The 18,420-nt window shown below is 38.7% G+C and overlaps 1 protein-coding gene across 12 annotated transcripts in view; it reads left to right on the forward strand.

Moving 5' to 3' along the window:
- The window catches only part of DENND1A (DENN domain containing 1A), a 182,240-nt gene that overhangs the window by 77,503 nt on the left and 86,317 nt on the right, over positions 1–18,420 (forward strand). For 10 of the 12 annotated variants that reach the window (XM_068413818.1, XM_068413823.1, XM_068413819.1 and 7 more), the window contains exons 8-10: positions 612–665; positions 7,166–7,276; positions 14,687–14,787. In XM_068413818.1, coding sequence (XP_068269919.1) covers positions 612–665; positions 7,166–7,276; positions 14,687–14,787 — 266 coding nt within the window. The remainder of the gene's footprint in view (positions 1–611; positions 666–7,165; positions 7,277–14,686; positions 14,788–18,420) is intronic. The other 2 variants (XM_068413821.1, XM_068413827.1) reach the window with 1 other exon arrangement.

Genomic DNA, 18,420 nt, shown 5'->3' on the forward strand with positions numbered 1-18,420 from the left:
ACCATTAAAAAAGTGTAACAATAGAATGGAGTATGAAATTGCAGGACCAATATAGTCTTTCAAAATGTGTTTTTTAAGGCATGTAAAAGTGACCTAGAACTTCAGTAATACTTCTCAGGTAAGTAGGCATCAAACTTTAGGAAGCATTTCTCAGGAAATTTCTGTAACTTCACCATTGTGTTCAGTGCAACTCGCTGGTGCTGTCAGTCAGAGAAGGACCTGCGTGCTGTTGTTTCCTGGAGTCCATCATGCAACCTGCAGTGGGCTGTGGAAGGATGGCTTGAATTATAGGCTGCCTTGGAGTTTCCTTGGCATATGTCATCCATTGTGTGAGTCTGTCTGTATCAGCGTCTCTGAAGAACAAAAAAATGTAATATAACTTTTCAGGAGCATTTGATACTTTCCATCTTAATGCATTTCATATTGCCTGGGTGATCTGAGAATCCAGCTTTTGAAATCCCCGACAAAGAAGTCATACTGGTAGTTGGTAACAAATGTTCTGTCATTTTTACTTAGCTGAGAAACTGCTATTACTTCTGTTACTAATACCAAGCAATAAATTTAGATTACTTTTGACAATATTGTAATAATCAATATTTGCTCTTTTTTAGCACTCTTACTTTACTGTGCCTGACATCAGAGAGCTTCCTAGTATACCTGAAAATGTGAGTACTCTAGAGGACTGTGCACTTTACCATTTCTGTTTAGTATCAGCAGGAAAATAGATAACAATTGTTACCGCTGGCCTAGTAATAGATTATATTCTGTAAAATATCGCTACATGTTGGAGTAAACTTCAGGTGGCTAATTTATGATAAGTATTGGGCTGAAAACATTGTGTTGCTAACTGCAGAAGTACATGAGTTACAGGCCTTTTGAGGTACAACATAACAGTAGAATTTAATGTTTGCCATTTTAATTAAGAAAAGATATCAAATGAACAGGAAATTGGCAGCATAATTATCTTAAGCTGTAAGTCAAGGTATTTATTTAAAAAATAGAAAGCTTTTATTATTATCACCACTTTATTACTACTTACTGTTGACATTCCATGATTTCTTGGTTCTAATATGTGAAGAAATTTAAAATGCACATCTATAGTTTTAGCCTACTCAAAATTGGGAAAGAACAGTGATTTGGTGACTATGTAACAGTGGTGGCGTTTCAGAGAACAATGATGGAGTTAACTGGTGCGAAAATTCGGTCACTACAATAAGCCTATGAAAAATTCTTGAAAGTAATCTCAAGGCAGTTTTGTGACTGGCATTTGAGTGAGTACTACAAGAGTCATCCTTTACATAAAAATGCAGGATTACGATAGAAAGGAATTTCACCCACTTTACCAAGACTTTAATTTGTATCAAAAAGAAGACAAGAATCTGTTGAGGCATTTCACCTTTATGGCTAACTTGAATCAGGATCTGTTTTCTCATAAGTTCCAAAGAATTGCTGTTTTAAAAGAAACTTAATATTCACAACGAAAGAAGCAGTTTTTTTCTTCTGCATCCACACTGACGTTTCGTTCTCCCCTTGCTGACCTCACACTGTTTGCATAGCTGTGTTGGTTTTCTGGAGGTATGAGACTTTGAGTACAGCGTGAAACTGAAACTAAGAACTAAACTTGTGATGTAATTGTTGAGACCTGCTGGAGAGGTAACATACTGGTTTGAAATTAATTTTATTTGAAAAAATGTTTTAATACGATATGTTGTTTTTATTTATTAAAGTGTTATAGCTACTTATTAGTCAAGCCAAGGAGATAATCTTGATACTCAGTATCTTCAGTGAATGAATTCGATGTTTTAAACATCCATATTGGTAGTATTAAGAAAGATCAAATATCACTTTGGTATTAACTTGCCTTGTTCTTTAAGAAGCTGTCAGAATTCAGATATCATATATCCTCACTTAAAACATTTTGTATGGATTCAGATGAACATCTGGGCTCTGCTTTAACGGTACATTATGGGCTGTAGTTGCTCAGACCGTTGTGCTTTCCTTTGTGATAACGTCTTCCTGCTGGATCGTGTTTACACAATAGCATTCCAGGGTTGACAGTCTGCATTTGTGATGAAAGGCTGGAGTGTATTAAGTATAAAGTACTAATGGACAAATTGATATGGGTAGAAAAAAGCAGATCTGCTAATCATGGAGTGAGACCCTTCTGAAAGAATGGCGTAAGAGACCAGGAAGAAGGATCCGTTTGTTAGTTGGCTTTCTGAAGACGTCAAGCGTACCTGGTTTCTTTAAGGCCGCTTTTTCAGAGACTTTTTAAGCCTCACGAAGTTGTCTTGTCTGTATTTCAGCATGCCTCAGGTTTCTAGCCAGATGATGGGTCTGGGGGAAGACAATGGTGGCATTTGCTTCTCTTAAATACCCTTTAATATGCTCCTGCTATGTCTCTTAGCCAAATTTCTATGCATGGCATCTCAGTTTTCTCTCTTGAACATTTTGCGGTATGCCTTAGCACCATGTACCTCAGTTTATGGCATGAAAGGAAAAAAGGGAATAACCAAGACATTTAATCTCGTTTGTGGGTGATTTGTATAGCAGGTAACATTTGGGGCTTTTTGTTTCTGTTTACAAACGTAGAGGGTAGCTTTTGTGTGTTGTAGACTTCTCATAGCGACACATACCCTGTCAGTAAAGGGAATAGATGTGCTTTTCCCTCTAAGATGCTTTATTTTTGTAGAAAGAGCAAGGAGGGAAGTTTATTTCCATTTTATAGACTGGTAAAGTGGAGGGCAGAGAGAAACGAGCTAGTAAGGGTAAGAAACCAGTGGCAGGGATTAAAAGCAGATAATCTGCATTGGGCCTGCTTTAGCTGAGACGGAACAGCTTAATAACACACTACGTGTGTGTGTAAAGGCTTTGGGAAGTATGGCTGTGTTTATGCTCTGTTGGTTATGTCTGCTGGTGATGTTCGCTTTATATTCAAAGATATGAGTCAGCTTCCCAAAACATTTGAGCAGGAGACATGATGAATGCTCATGAATCAAAGGCTGTTATAAAAGCAGAGGCCTTGGGCCAGAAGGAGTTGGAAACCCTTTGAAAGCTGAACGCTGAGCCCTCACGGGAGGGGGTGCCATGTGATGCTGAAAAGCATCCTCTGATTCATTGAGTGGTGCTGACGTGCCTCGGAGGGAACGTGACTGGGTCGAGGTAGGTATCCTGTGCAGTGCTGCCGCTGTGAAGGGTGGGGTGAGCCAGGGCACCTCTGGGAACAGGAGTGGAAGAACATTTCATTCCGTTAACAAATACATATGCCTCTATATATATATATATGTTCCCAAATTTAAAAAGCTAGGGCTTATTGTAAGAAAGAAAAATACTAAATATCAAATCCATTGGTCTAGCTGTTGTTACAGTTGACTGTCTTCTATTTCTCAGGCATTTCTTTTACTTTTTTCTAATGAGTGTTGTGTAATTTCTTATGAGAGTTTTATCTGTCTGTTAATGCAACTTCCATGTAGAATTGGAACATATTAGGGAATCATACAAAGACATTAAATGAGCATAGATCTTCATGGATTTTAATCAATTGGCATGATTTATTCAAAATTCTACATATCTTATCAGTAATTACGTTTTAAAACCCGTATTAGCAAAAGTTTTAGTAGTGCCAAACTTTGAAGTTGTATGTAATGATTAATGGAGAGCTGCACAGAACCCCTTGAAGTGTTAATAAACTTCTTGGAGTTATCTGACTTTGTGTCAGATCAATATGTTTAATGAGTCACGAAAACATTTAGCATGGAGGCTTTTATGGAACAGCTAAGCATTCACTGTTTCAAAAGATTTAAGTTATATGAAGGGTTTGTGAATGCGTTGTGACTTCAGAACTAAATTGGGTTCGTTGCAGGAAATACAGTGCAAGACTGTAGATTTCCTAGTAGTACCTGTTGTGTTTCAGAAATACCAGGTAAGGCAGCAAGCTGGAATGGTATTTTCTGGTGTATTTTTTGTATTATTCAGTCTTATATTTCAAAATGCTTGATTTTTCTCTCACTATAATGTATGTCTTTTGCTACCTGTTTTTCTTTAACACCACCCCCCCCCCCCCCGTTTATTTCTATATTTACACCATTTGATGAAGTATATTGTCTTCATTATTTTGGTCTCCCAAACAACAGCATGGTGTTATAAGGGTGTTAGCTGCGTACCAGATTACCTAACCCATGTTAGATTTTGCATGTGCAATATTTCGAAGAAAGCAAACTTCTAAATAAGATGAGGATTTCCAGTAGGAAGATGGAGAAGGAAACCTGACTCAATTCTATTGCCCTGTTCTAATAGGATATTTTCTGAAGTCTTATAAATGAAGCTGTTCAACAGCAGACTAAAATAAGTGAAGTATAATCCATGTTCCTATGTTTGAGCTTCACTCTCTGCAGAGGAGAGAGCTCATTGGTTTGTTCCTTTAGTGGGAAATTCTTCATTGGATGATGGAGGAAGAGAAGTACATGAATATTTTTTTATCTCGAAAGTCAGCATGCATGTGTGTTTGCAGATATTAGATAGCAAGTGATCAAATAGGTGATTGATCTGGGAGTGAACTTCCAAAGGAGCATAAGGGAATGTTGTAGCACTCTTACTGAGTTTTGAGGGGAGTGGGGATACCTGTTCCTGTATTTTATTTTGAAAACCCCACTTTTTACTCTCCCAAGGAAGGTTTAAATCCTAGGAAACAAAGTACACAACAATTATACTGCAAATTGGAATGCTTTCGTTTGTATTTATTTAACTCATTCATGGTTTTGTCACTTATGAGACATGTCTTTCAAAATACATGTGTAAGTCCCAATTTCATCTTCAAAGATGACAGCTTTCTTATAAATAAAACTTAGAGCTAACACGTGAATTTCCCTAGTATCAATACATTACCATACCGCCCACATGCTTCGCAGGTGTCATTGGCAAATTTCTGAGAGCAGACAAGACTAAAACCTTATAAGTCTTTCCATTTGAAGGTACGTTTGTGTCTCAAAGCCAGTATTTCGCTACAGTAGACTTGATGAAAGAATAATTGCAAATCAGGTCCCCGTGTCTATTTTCCTCTCCCTAGTGGATGCTGTTGCCTTGTTACACGTCCATGCACACGTACATCGGCCGGCAGAACGGAGGGGTTCTGTGCTCCTTCTGCCACGGCCCTGATTTGGGTGGCGTCAAAGGGAGTTCAGTGCTATTTAAAAATTATTTTAATTTACACTATTTGCAGTAATTGTGTCGTCATGCGCCGTGTTTTGGCGTCGTAGAAAGATGGGTGAGAGGGGGAAGAAGAGCCGTAGAGAAGACAGCTTATGTTTAGACAAAAATATCATGCTAATCAGCACAGATGGGATGAGAAATACAGAAAAAGTACATGATAGTTTAATAGGTTTTTGGCAAAATGTGTTGGCTTTTTTTTTTCTTCTTCGAATTTACCTATCTGTGGTTATAGCTCTTCTGTAACAAAGACCTGAATGATTGTTTTATGTTAACATATTTGAAGCTAACCATAATGAGCTTAGTTTTTATCTAGCTAGATACTGGTACAAAAGTCTTCCAAATACAATGCTTAATTTTTCTTTGGTTCTTTGTGTTTGGATGGCAAGCTGTGGAACATATTTTTGCACAGTATGAAGCATCTTGGCAGGCTTCTCAGGCCAAGTATTGGTGGTTTTAGAGTTATCTTTGGATCTGTCAAAAGTGCTAATAGGCTTTGTTGAGCTGCTTTAAGTTTCTAAATCATATTTGCTTTTTGCTTTTCTGCACTTTTTTATTTAACGATGATTAAGATTGCACTTGAATTCATGACTAATCTAATTTTGCTCTCCCATGTGCTTTTTGTATAAGACTTTATCATATAGCAACCCTTCCATATCTGTAAGAAGCTATCTGGAAACAAATGCCCTAATTCAGCATTTTTGGGTGTATTACCTTTTCCTCCACCACCCCCTTTTTTTTTAATTTCTGTGTTTTAAGAAGTGAAAATATCCTCTACAGACAAACATCGTTTTTGGTTTGCCTTGCACTGTAAAAACCCCTCGTAACATAATATGTTTTCATCAAGTTACCTACATGGGGGCTTTCTAGTTTTGATAATAAAAATCCTAGGATCACATTCTGCTGTTTATTAGAAGATATCTTAATTATTTAGTAAATGATGCATTATTCGTGCCCCTACAGCATGTGCACAGGGCAGTTACGTTGGTAATGGTGAATGGATGATGTTGCTGACTGCTGGGATGATGTAGGGGATGAAGTGACCGTAGCCTCTTGTGCAGCTTGCTCTCCTTTTTTGAATTTCAGCTATTTACAATTATTTTTACATAGGTACTCTTTAATAATCTGAGCAGCAAAAGCGAGGAAGAAGCCTGTGTTGCCTAGGAAGTGAATATGTAAAGTTTCAGCAGAGTTACTTGCTTGTGTCATGGTCTTTCTGTCTATACTTTGAAGACAGATTGCAAATGTGCTTTGCTTACAGTATTCTTTTACTGCAATTCATTTTCTTTGTACTTTATAAACGTACTGATCAGTCAAGTAAAATGAATGTTCGAATCCTGCCTCTTCATCAGAGATGGGCATGCACTGAAATGTTCAGAGAGAGAGAGAATCCTCCGTCCCCTTCCTCGGTTTCCCCAGCGCCCCAGGAAGTGATTTCTGCCTTCCACCGAGGGCAGACGTGTGTGAGTGCCCGGAGTGAGGAGTTCAGACAAACTGTGTAACTGGTTCTAGCTTGTGTGTTAAACGCCCGTGTGCATTTCCAGTTACCTGAATTGTTCTAGCATAGACTGAGCTTACATTTGAATTTATCATATTAGAATTGTCCTCTGAGAGAGCTGGTTTTATTGTTGGGTTGTGAGATATTTTGGGTACTTTATCAGGCAGCTTTGAAGTTTCCATAAAAGTGACAGAACATATTTTTTCTCAGACAAGTACCTTGTATTTAAGAAGCTGTATGTGAAACATCATCAATTTCATTATTCCAAGACGTAGCTCCCCAAAAGTTAGGGGAAAGGTACTGCAATTAAAAAGTACTCTGACATAAGATGACATACTGCTTTCTTTTGTTAAGCCATGTACTGGATGTAGCGTAACAGGAGGATGAAATCGGGTTATTTTTTTGTTAAGGACACTTGTTTTTGTGATACCATGAATCAAAAATTATTTTCTCTCTTCCCAGAGAAATCTGACAGAGTATTTTGTAGCAGTTGATGTCAACAACATGCTGCATCTCTATGCCAGTATGCTGTATGAACGCCGCATCCTCATTTGTTGTAGTAAGCTGAGCACTGTAAGTAAAATGCAGAATAATTTCTTCTATTCACAGTACTTTTTAAAAATGACAGTCATACAGAGGAAATGACCTGGGGGTCTCTAGGTCCCCCTTGCACCCTCAACTCAATTCTGTGGTTCTGTGTGGTGATTTTACTGAACTTCTGTTGGCTTATTATGTTCACATGAAAAAGGGTGTTTTGTATATAGGAATTCTTGGGGTTGTTTGGTACATAAATGTACAAACATTTATGCTGTGGTGAAGCCCCTTTTTCATAGTTTACTTGACAGGAAAAAAAAGTAGATAAATGATACTGTCAAATAGCTGTTCCAGTGACCTTCTCTGGATGGACTGAAGGAGTGGGCTAAAATACATCGACAATCTGCATTTTTGCAGGTTTTTTTGGTAAGGAGTAGTCTTAATGCTCCTTAGGCTCCATCAAGGGCCTGAGAGATGAAAGCCACTGAATACTCTAGAGTACTCGCTATTAAAAATGGCTGGACATCAAAACGAGCACACAGCTTGATTTAGTTCAAAGTTTCGTGTTATGCATCTCAAGGTTTATCAGTCAATAAGATTGTGTTTTTCTTTATAAAAGAAAATGTTAAGTTTTTGTTCTGTTTGCTCTGGAAATGCGTATTGATTGCTTTCCGTTATGAATGATGAGCTTAAGATATTTTAACTAATTTTGCTTTCTAGTGCTATGGACTAAGTACTTGAGCAGTCCTTTCTAAAATACAAGCTTCCATTTCCGTTTTGTATGGTATTAGCTAGTCTCTTGCTATATGACCATGACCTACTTTGTGTTTGAGAGAAAAACTGCTTCATGGAATTGTAAATACTACGGAAGGCTGAAATCATGTACATAAAATCATGTAAGAATGGGCAGAAAATGAAAGAGAGTAAGACTTGCTGCTTAATCTCAGAATACCCATTACAATATCATTTTGAAAGGTAAGTGAAACTAGGAGAGTTAGAATAATCTCTGGGACCTGTTAATAATTATTAAATGTTTACAGTCAATCCCACATTCACTGAAAGAATTTAAGTCTTATTAAGTTTAATATCATACAGAACTTGTAAAATCTTAACTTTTATATCTGCCAAGTGTTTTATGTCCTCCCTACTAAAATAAGCAAAAATACATCCAGGCCTGGTGACTGAATAACACAAAGAGAGGTGTTTATTTCAGAAACCTAAAGAGTCAAAAGAATAGTAAATGATCAGAGGGGGAAAGAAGAGAACGGCTATCCAAAGCATTTCAAACTTCGTGTGGTTGGTTGGTTTAATCTCTCCCTTTGTGACAGAGCCTGGGAAGAAGAATTACTTACCTGTCACTTGGCCTTCCTTAATGAGCCATTTCACAAGTAGGGTTGTGTTTTCGTTCCTATCTTTCTGCTATTTCTCTTCCTTTTGCCTCTGTCCAAGATAAAAGCATGTCTGGTTCTTCGGTAGGGAGGGGTATTCATACTGTGTGTTCTTATCTTACAACTTTATATATAAACTGCTCCAGGATTGGAGTGACAGTGTAAGACAGGTTTGAAGCGTTGGGCCGGAGCCAGTGATTCCTCGCCTGCACGCTCTGCTCTGCATGTTCCAGCAGTAGGAACAAGCTGCATTATTTTATTTCAAACTGTGCTCAGCGGAAGCCAAGACCTTGTAACTGGAAACGTACCAAACTGAGAATTCTCAAAGTGAAGTGAGGGTGGTGAGGGGGGTTGGTTCCTTTGTTTTTTATCTTTTAGTTTTTTTAAACAAAAAAGTGGAGGGGATCTATTTGCAGTTAATTTCTTTTAACTTTGAGAGACATGGCACACTTCGTACTTAAGGCTTGAATTTAATATCAGGTAAGAGAGAGAAAATTAAACAGTCCTGGATAGAAAGTCTTTTATGGTGGAATGAATTCTGTGCTATATTACATCATATCAAATTCAAATTTTGATTTGAAATATCCTTAATATAATTAAGTTGAATGAGTTTTAGAGGTAACTGAATGAGGCTGTGTTTATTAGCTATTTTATAAACCACGTGTACTGAACCTGTGGAAGATTTATTGCTGTTCTCTTGGATTTTTTTTTTTCCTACAAAAGGAAATTCAAATTATTTCTCAAAATCTTAAAGCAACTATTCATGTTAAATTTCTTTATATATTCTGTGATCTAACTACTCATGAAAAGCCAGATAAGAACCAAGATGCATAAAAACCTTGTGCTTGGCAAAAGCCCACCTGCTGGTGGGAGCATGCTGTTGCAAAGGTGGAACAGAAGAGCTTTCCTTGCACCCAGTGTTCTCTCTTCCATCGTAACTTGCTCATGCAGCCCTGCCCCAACAAGGTGTGGTAACTAGTTGTGATAAGGGCAACAGCAGGTTGTCTCTCATTATTAAAAGGTGGCTTATGTGGAGCCTGTTGACTCTTAAAAGAGTTAAACCGGTGGATTTCTGTGCTGTTTCTGTTTGGCTCCATCATACTGAGGTGAATTTCTTTACATAATTTTTCTGTTATTTTTTGAATGTTAGTAGAAAGCAAAAAATACCGTTCTGACATGGACACTCTTTTGTTCCTGGGAGTTGAGAGCTTGTGGTGTCACTTCTTCCATGTCACGGAAAGCTCTGATACACCACCCCTTGTTCCCTGGTTGGTTTCTGACATGCCTCAGGGCTCTGTGGATAAGGAAGTGGTGGTCCTTAGGAAAAGACAACATATGATTAACACCGTTCACCAAATGTCCTTGTGATGCCACATAGCTAAGAGCTTGCACAGTTCTTGCTCTACAGCACCCTTACAACTACTGTTTTAAATGCACAAGCTCTTCCTTCCCACGAGCTCTGTTGCTGTCCTTACAACCTGCCAGTGTAGGTCCTGACCTTCATACACAGCCTTTGCAGCAGCCCTGCTTTCACTGCTTAATTCTTCTGTAGCTCAGTCTTAAGCTTTCCACTTTGTTTTTAGCCCCGAGTAACACAGAGAAATGATCTTACAAACACGCAAGAGGTGGTCATTTTCTCCAGTGTGTGTTGCACATTTGTAGCCGTGCGCTGCATCTGTAAAACCGTACAGTGTGTGTGCGCCAGGGCGAGAGAGTGACATGCACTGGAAAATGACCTATTGTGATTCAATATCAGTTTATAACTTTTATACGTGTGACAAGATCCCATTGATGTAATCTGCTCAAATATGGCTTTTAGAGTATTAAATATAAAACTGCGAAAAGTGCATCATGAATCGGTGTCTTTCTTGCGTAGCTTTTTACATTCTCTAGCACAGCTGCGGGAAGCTGAGGCAGTGGAACTAATCTTATTTCAAACCGCTGGATTCCTGTAGTTCTGACAGTTGGGCATTTCTCAGGCTGCCTTATTATTAAGTGCTTGTTTTCTAATCAGGTGAGGGCTCCAGCAAATACGCTATTTCTTTTTTATGAGCCCTTATCTGGGCAGAGTTGAAGGCCGGTTCTGGTGCTTACCCATGGTAGTACGTTATTTGAATTCATGCCAGATAGCAAGGTGGGAGTACATCTCAAAAATAAGTGACAGGTTCTGCTCAGATGTCTGCAGTGTTGGACATTATGTCTGTTTAATCTTTTCTTGCTAAGTTTTAAAGCCGATGGGAGGGGGCTTGGAAGGGGCCTCCTTGGATTACTGAGTTCACTCCTCGACAGCGGCAACTGTGTTATATAATAATGCCAGAAAATAATCCATTTGATCCTCATAGAAGCAATTTTTAAGTAAGAATTAAATTTTTAAACAGCATTTTTTTCCAGACATCTCTTTGTTTCGGAGAACAGAAATGGAAAACATAAAGGATTTACAAATACAGAGGGAAAACTACAATGGGAAAGCACACCTTTTTTTTCTGCTGCTAATTTTTGGAACTAGGCTGTGCCTTTCATCTAATCTGTAGGAGAGGAGCATCTTCTCCAGTAGGAATAATATAAAGATAAGTTAAAATATAATGGAAGAGGGATATATCTTTAATGTTTTGTGAGTCATAAATATAGAATAAATTCAAGATTTTGTAGCTTCTAACTTTTGCTTTAATTAGCATCCTAACATATTAATATTTCCATCCCATATGGACCGTAAAATAATGTTCCACCTGCTAATAAAGAGCTTTCTGATTGAGAAAGACTGAACAGGTACTTGTTCAGATACTTGCTGTACCCTGTCTGCTTCCAAAGACACTGTTTCCTTAGGCTGGTTCAAATCTGGTGTAAATTCTTGCATATTCTCACTTACGGAAACACATTATCAGCACTGGGACGCTTTTGGACCCTCTTGTTATGATACTTGCCAAATCAAGAAGTGCTGAGGTGAGGAGTGACTGCGTAGCTTTCATGGGAAGAGTAAATATGACTTTTGCAAAAGAAATCCATGCTTCAAATCTTAATCTTTCCAAATCTTGGCAAGATTGAGCAATGTTGAATTCTTTAAAGCTATTAAAGAAATTTTTGTGGCATAGGAGAGTTTGATCCTCTTGAGGGTAAAGAACTGGCTAAAAGGTTGAGGGGGGAAAAGGGTGAGAAAAATTATCAGATTTCCTAGTCCTGGAAGTTGCTAAGCAGTCCAACAGTGCCCTATTCTGCAACTTGCTCAATATCCTCATGAAAAGCAATTTTTAATGAGGGTGAGAAAACATTGTGGCAGTCATTTCTGTTGTAAAGCATGGATAAACATAAAATAATGTTTATGGGAGAAAACGCTTCTAACCATGGAAGCAGTGATGGTCTGAATAACTGAAGTAATTATTGCCACTCAGAAAGATACTGGAGGGTTTTTTTGAGAGAGAAATATCAATCTATGAAAATGCCAGCTTGTTACTCAGTTGAAGGCTTAGAAGCCAAGAAATTATTATGAAGGGAGTAGAGAACAAAAAAGAAGGCATAATGCCACTAGATATGTTCATGGCTTGCCCACATTGTGAATATTGCATGAGTTATCTACTCCAGATGAAAAATTATTGAGTAAACCAATGAAAAGTACAGAGAAGGGTAACAAGAACAAGCAAATATACAAAATAATCTCTCAATTAGGGACAGCAGAGCAGACTAGACCTCTTCATTCAGCCTGGTGAAGATACTGAGGAGGCAGGGAACTTGACAGAAATATGGAAGAGCATGTGGGGCCCTTAGAAGATAAGTAGGAGATTATTTTTTTGTTATCTCAAAATGATCAAAACTCAGCACGCAGTAAAACTGTGAGGGAATAGTCTCAAAATGAAGAACCAGGGCAGCACTTTTCAATGTATGTTTTTTAATTCATTGGCACATGAAGCGTGAGCTGCAAGCTGGTGGGGGTGGAGAAAATGGAAAATACCAATTTTATTGATGAGTGTTGACCACTGTTGGACAGAACACTGGGAGACAAGGGATTTTTGATATGGCTTAGTAGGCCATTCTTCTTCTTAGGTTTTCCTTGATTAGGTGATAGGGATGATTTCAGCTCAAAAACATTATTAAACAGACAGATTATTCTTATATATTAGCCACAATAACAGTATCTCTCAACTAGGTACAAGGTATAGCTTAAAATTCTGGCTTTTCAACTCGAGGGGTTTTATGTCTGAAAGTTTTGTCATTAAAGTCCAGTATGGGTTTGCACTCGGCATAGTGGGTCTTAGGTTCTGAATGATTTAAAAAAATCTGTGTCAATTTTGAGCTGTAAATTGCAAAATATTTTTTTGTTCATCTTTATAGTCACTTTTCTGCTTTTGAAAAACACCGGCTTGTGAAGCCCATACCTCACCATGGTTCATATCTGAACCACACTGCAGAGAACCACAGTAATTCTCTCTCAAAAAAAAAAAAAAAATCCACGTTCCTTGGTGCATTCTCGTTGCTTACCCCGATCTGTGTTGTTCAGAGGCTTATAAATAACACATAAAATATGTGCCTGTCTTCAATCTTCTTGCCTAATGACCTGCATTTTAATCAGAAAACCTGGTTCTGTCGCTTGCAGAAATTGCATTGGAGTATTACGTAAAGGCTTTGGCATTGAACATAAGCCAAACTGCATCCAGAGTTGTAGCTGATTTTTCCTGACGTGGAGCCTTAAGAGGCTGCATTAGCTCATCTAGACCATTCTCTTTACCAGTCGTGGGTTCCCTGTGAAGTGCTATATGAGTCAGTAGTCTGTCTTAATGGAAATTAATAATAATGAGGGTCATCTGCTTTTTTTTTTTAAGGTTAGACCACATCTAACTGAATTAGGGTTAATGTCATGAGTTGTCTTTGCTTAGTTTCATCTCGCACAACTTGAGGCCACCACAAGGACCTCAGTCCTTTAGAATTTGTCTCTCAGTATCTGTGAGCAGTGTTCTCCCTCCTTCCTGTTGTCCAGACAAGCATTATCTGCTTGATTTCATTGTACCTTCAAATAACTGGTGGGCTTTTGTTCACTATTGTTTTCAAAATGTGTCTCACGAGTGCAACACGTTGTGGTACTTGTGCTGGGTATCACTGGAGATAAGACACTCTAAGCTGCAGAACACTCTCTCGGGGAGGATGTGATTGCCTGTCCCCTCTTGTCTGCTCCTTGTATGTGTCTATTTGTGTGAGTGTTCAGAGTTAGTTATTTTCTGTTTTCCCAAGGGTGTGTTCATATCCTCTTCTGATGGCATTCTGACTATAGCTTTTGCTGAGATTTCCTTGTTGAGGGTTACCACCTTGTCCATTGTAATATCCTTGGTGAATGTGACAAATACCCTGCTTATCTTCTTTTCCAAATTATTAATTACTATTTGCAATAGGATTGATAGACGTAATTTCCTCCAAAGCTCCATGAGGGTTTTGCCCATGGCCTGACTGGCACTTGTGTTTGCCACTTGTGATCTTTTTCATTCAGTACCTGCCAACAGCAAAACTATTCTGAATGAGTTTTTAAAAATAAAATTGAGAAAATCAATGGATCAAACAATTTGGTGGAGAGCAATTAGATAAAAAGCCTTTTTAAATAATAAAAATCTAATCACTGAGTTTAGTATGATATATTCTTATGAAATGTATGGCGCTTACATTGTATCTTCCTGAGCTCCAATATTTTTTCAGTTTGTGTTACAATTTAAGTGCTGTTTTATGATATTTAATGGATGGTAATTACCAGGATTGGGGGATTTGCCTTTACTATTTTTTAGTTCCCTTTGTGTTTTCATTTCTATGTTTCTGTTGCTTTATAGAACACTGGATGTTCTTTTCAGGTTTTGTTTGTTGTATGAATCAGGTTCTGAGCTGTTTACAAAGTCAGTAGAATGACAACCAGCATAAACCAGTCATGCTTCACCTACCAGTACCCTGTTCTTTAACAAGAGTGCTGTATATTTTGTAATAAAGCATATTCATATGAAAGCAGAATTGATCTCTTTTTTTCTTCTAACCTTGCCTTTTTAAGCTTGGTTTTTGTCTTATTTATGATCTTTTTTTAATATGTGTTTTTCAGTTAACTGCCTGCATTCATGGGTCTGCAGCTATGCTCTACCCGATGTTCTGGCAGCACGTTTACATTCCCGTTCTGCCCCCACATCTATTGGACTACTGTTGGTAAGGCTATATATATGTGTATATATCACTGAGATTCACAACAGTTTTCACATTTCTGTATAGTAAGTCTTAAGTCCTCTTATGAAGCAACTGTTATCTAAAAATATACAGGCATATTAAGGAAACAACCAACCTCGTAAGTAAAAAAAATTATTTTCATGGCAAGATATCATTGTCTATCAGTATGTTGAAATACTCTAATATAGTGGTTACTATGGAATGCTGCAACTTAGATATTGTGTAATTAAAATCTGTTTTCAGCATATATGTGTTAAATGTTAAAATTTGAATTAAGACTCCAACTGTAGAGGATACAGTGGAGGAGATACTCTCATTTTTCTGCTTTCCTGAACTTCTATTGGGGGTGGGGGAAAGCTGTTCACTTTCCTGTGGTGATCTTTTATTATCAGCATGTGTTTAGAACATGATATTTACTTTATTTAGGGGAATGAATATAAACCTTTCAAAAACTTATTCGTTATCATGATGTGATAAATTTTGGCACAGCCCGTGAGCAATCTCTTATAATGTCAAAGCTGGCCCCGTTTTGACCAGGAGCTTGGACCAGTCGCCCTCCTGAGGTTCCTTCCAACCCTTCCAACCTGTTCCACTGTCCAGGTGGCCCAGGAAGCCTCCTTGTTCACTGTTGTGGTCTCCAGATTAGCACGTCATTAGGCGTATGTCTCGGACAAACCTTGGCTGGAGTTAAACTGAGGGATGGAAAGAGTAACGAGAGGGTTCTACAGGCTTGGAAGTAAAAGGAAAGCACAAGGAAAGTGTGGACCTGGTCACAGTCAAGTGACGAAGGCCACAGAAGAGGCTGAGGGACTCGGTGTCTTTACCGGCGGGCTCTGCTGGCTGGCTGCCTGGGGCTCCCTGTGCAGCAGGAACGTTTGTGGCAGAGTGGTGCTTCCTCCCCTTTGGGGGATGATTTGAAAACACAGAAACAGCCTCCCTCTGCCCCCGAGCATTTTAAAAAATCCTTCTCAGAAAAAAACAAGCTTACTGTGTCATACGATACCATATTTTAAGTGTGGCTTTTAGTGTGGAGATTGGCTGGGTTTTTTTAAGACCGATAGTGTTGTGTGACGTTTTCTCTGCATTTAAGCACGAGTAAGGAACCAGCCGGGATAACCAGCGTTTTTAAGTGAAGTGCTAGGAACTGAAACGTGCAGTTTTTAAAAGAAGCTTGTTCCTCTGCAGACGATTTAAATGTTAAGTATGTGCCTATGTCGAGGATAGATGGAACTGAATCTAAAAACTATTATCTCCTGTAGAAATGAACCTTCAATTTACTCACTGCCCAGGAAGGGCAGGTTCTAGTCATTTGCACTGCCAGCGGGCGCCCTTTCTCTGCATAATGGGCTTCGCGTGTGTAATTAACACTTGAAGGCTGCTGCTGCCAGCTTTTCCTTCAGGTACATGCTGCTAGGAGTTTTCAGGACAACGATGTGGACCACAAGAGGCTTTTACGCTGGGTTTGAAGATTAGGTATTCATCGACTTTCTGACAAAGACACGTTAAAAGGGGCGAAGTCCAGATCCCGCAGTCGGGAGCAGACGTGTGCAAAAAGCAAACACTTGGGCCGTGTACCCAAGGAAAGAAAGACACAAGTCACTGAGCTCTACTGAATGAATTCTTTCACGGCGTAACACCCTGTCCTTGTAACGAAGGAGCCAGCTAGTGCGGGAAAAGTATGATTTAAACATGTATAATTATTAGGCAGATTGTAATTGCATACTCACAAATACAACTGATTACTGTAGCCAGATATGAACGTTAATTGGAGAGGTAGCTACGCACACTGCTATTGTTTGAATAACTCAATTTTGCAACAATATTTATGTGCCATAAATATATTTCTGAAAATAGAGTTTGTCTGTTTTGTAACCGTGTGAAGATCCTTTTGGCCAAGTTCATGTAAGGGAAACTTCAGGCTCGGTGTGGACGGGGTTCCCTTTAGCTGCTGAGAGAAGTGTGCTTTCCTGAGCGAGGCAGGAGAAGGTGGGTGATTGGATATTCTTACAAGTGAATGGCAGCTCTGCCATAAACATGCTCAATATGAATCTGTTCCCCTGACATTGTTAAAACTCAAGTTTTTTCTATAGCATTTTGTCCTTCATTGACATTTTACACCAAGTACTTTCAAAACACTGCGGTTTCTCATTTTTTCTGTTGGCTCTTTGCTCATTTTTTTAACTTACAATGTGGAAGGGGAGTATTTTTCTTCCCATTTCCCTCTTGAAGGGATTTTTTTAACCTTAATATTTATGTTCACCTGCATTTCTCGTTGGCGTACCTAACCACAGACTTGGAAATGCCAAAAGCCTGTATCTTCAAAATGTTTGTTCTCAATACGCTTGCTCTTTGTGCTGGGGGTGCTGAGCCAATAATAGTGGTGTGGTACCATGTACGTGTATCTGGAGTGACTTCAGTCATCTGATCCCTGTCATTTAGACTAATTGAGGGCGGTGGGGAGGAGAAGCAAGGGGAAGAGTGCTATCCTTTATTTTTATTTTTTAATTAGGTACCATTCCTTGATATATTTTCAGCCCAGGGTAAGATTTTGGGTGGAGGACACTAGAAATTGGCGAGAATTCTATCATTAGATTTCACACCTTAATGCACAATCGCTTGTTCTGTGTTCAAAGGAACAATAGAGGAAACATGAAGCACTGCTGGTTGGTTTTTTATTTGTTTGGGGTTTTTTTTAAACAGTAGATGCCAGCAGGTGCCAGAATTACAGGTTAATGAGATACTGCCACAAGCATCAGTAGCCAAGCACACAAAACTACTTAACATTGGCCAGAACTTGTCCATCTATTTTGTTGTTGGGAATTTAAACATTTCTTGATGTGAAAGAAACAGTCTATTAATTTTCCTCACTACTTCTTCCAGTTTGTTTTTCATGTGGCGTAAAAACACTCCCACTGTGTCTGTTTTCTTCCTTTTTGCTCAGTGTCTGTGTTTAAAATTAGCCTGTAAGAAAAGCCTGCCTTTGCTGACCCGGTAACACAGCTTAGTATGTTCCCTAAGTCCCAGAGCATTGTCTCTCAAGTTATTCTGTGGGCTTTTACCAGAAGCAACAGTATATTTTCTGGGGTGATTAAAACAGCCTTTTCTATTAGATGGACTGCTTAGCAGCCAACATTAATACATTCTGAGAACCACCTTCTTAGAGCACCCTGGCCCAGCTGCTGAACAAATGTTTCTATTGCTGCAGTTTTCCCTTTCTCTAGGAGTTTTTTTAAGTCCCTTTCTCCTGTTTTCTAAATCTGCATATAGTTCAATATGCTCCTTTAAGTAGGTAGAGGGAGTAACTGGAGGGCGAGTACTCCTGCTGCTCGGGAAACAATGATTCCTTCGTCATGAGCCTCTTGGTAGGCCTTTTGATTTCGCCTGGTACATCTGTGTACTCACTAAAAGCTCTTGTAGTTGCTCTTCTGGTTTCTCAGCTGTATGTTTTCTACATCATTCCAATTTATGCAGTCAAGCTTCTAATTTGCATCAATTACCCCAATAAATTTCAGGCTGAATTCTGTTGCATTTCAATGAGTAATCTGAAGAGAAATCAGGAGGCTACTGTAGAGAGTAAAGTACTAGTGGTGTGAAAGAGCAACACATTAAGTCAGT

The sequence above is a fragment of the Nyctibius grandis genome, chromosome 16 (genome assembly GCF_013368605.1).
Source record: "Nyctibius grandis isolate bNycGra1 chromosome 16, bNycGra1.pri, whole genome shotgun sequence".
Taxonomy (NCBI): domain Eukaryota; kingdom Metazoa; phylum Chordata; class Aves; order Nyctibiiformes; family Nyctibiidae; genus Nyctibius; species Nyctibius grandis.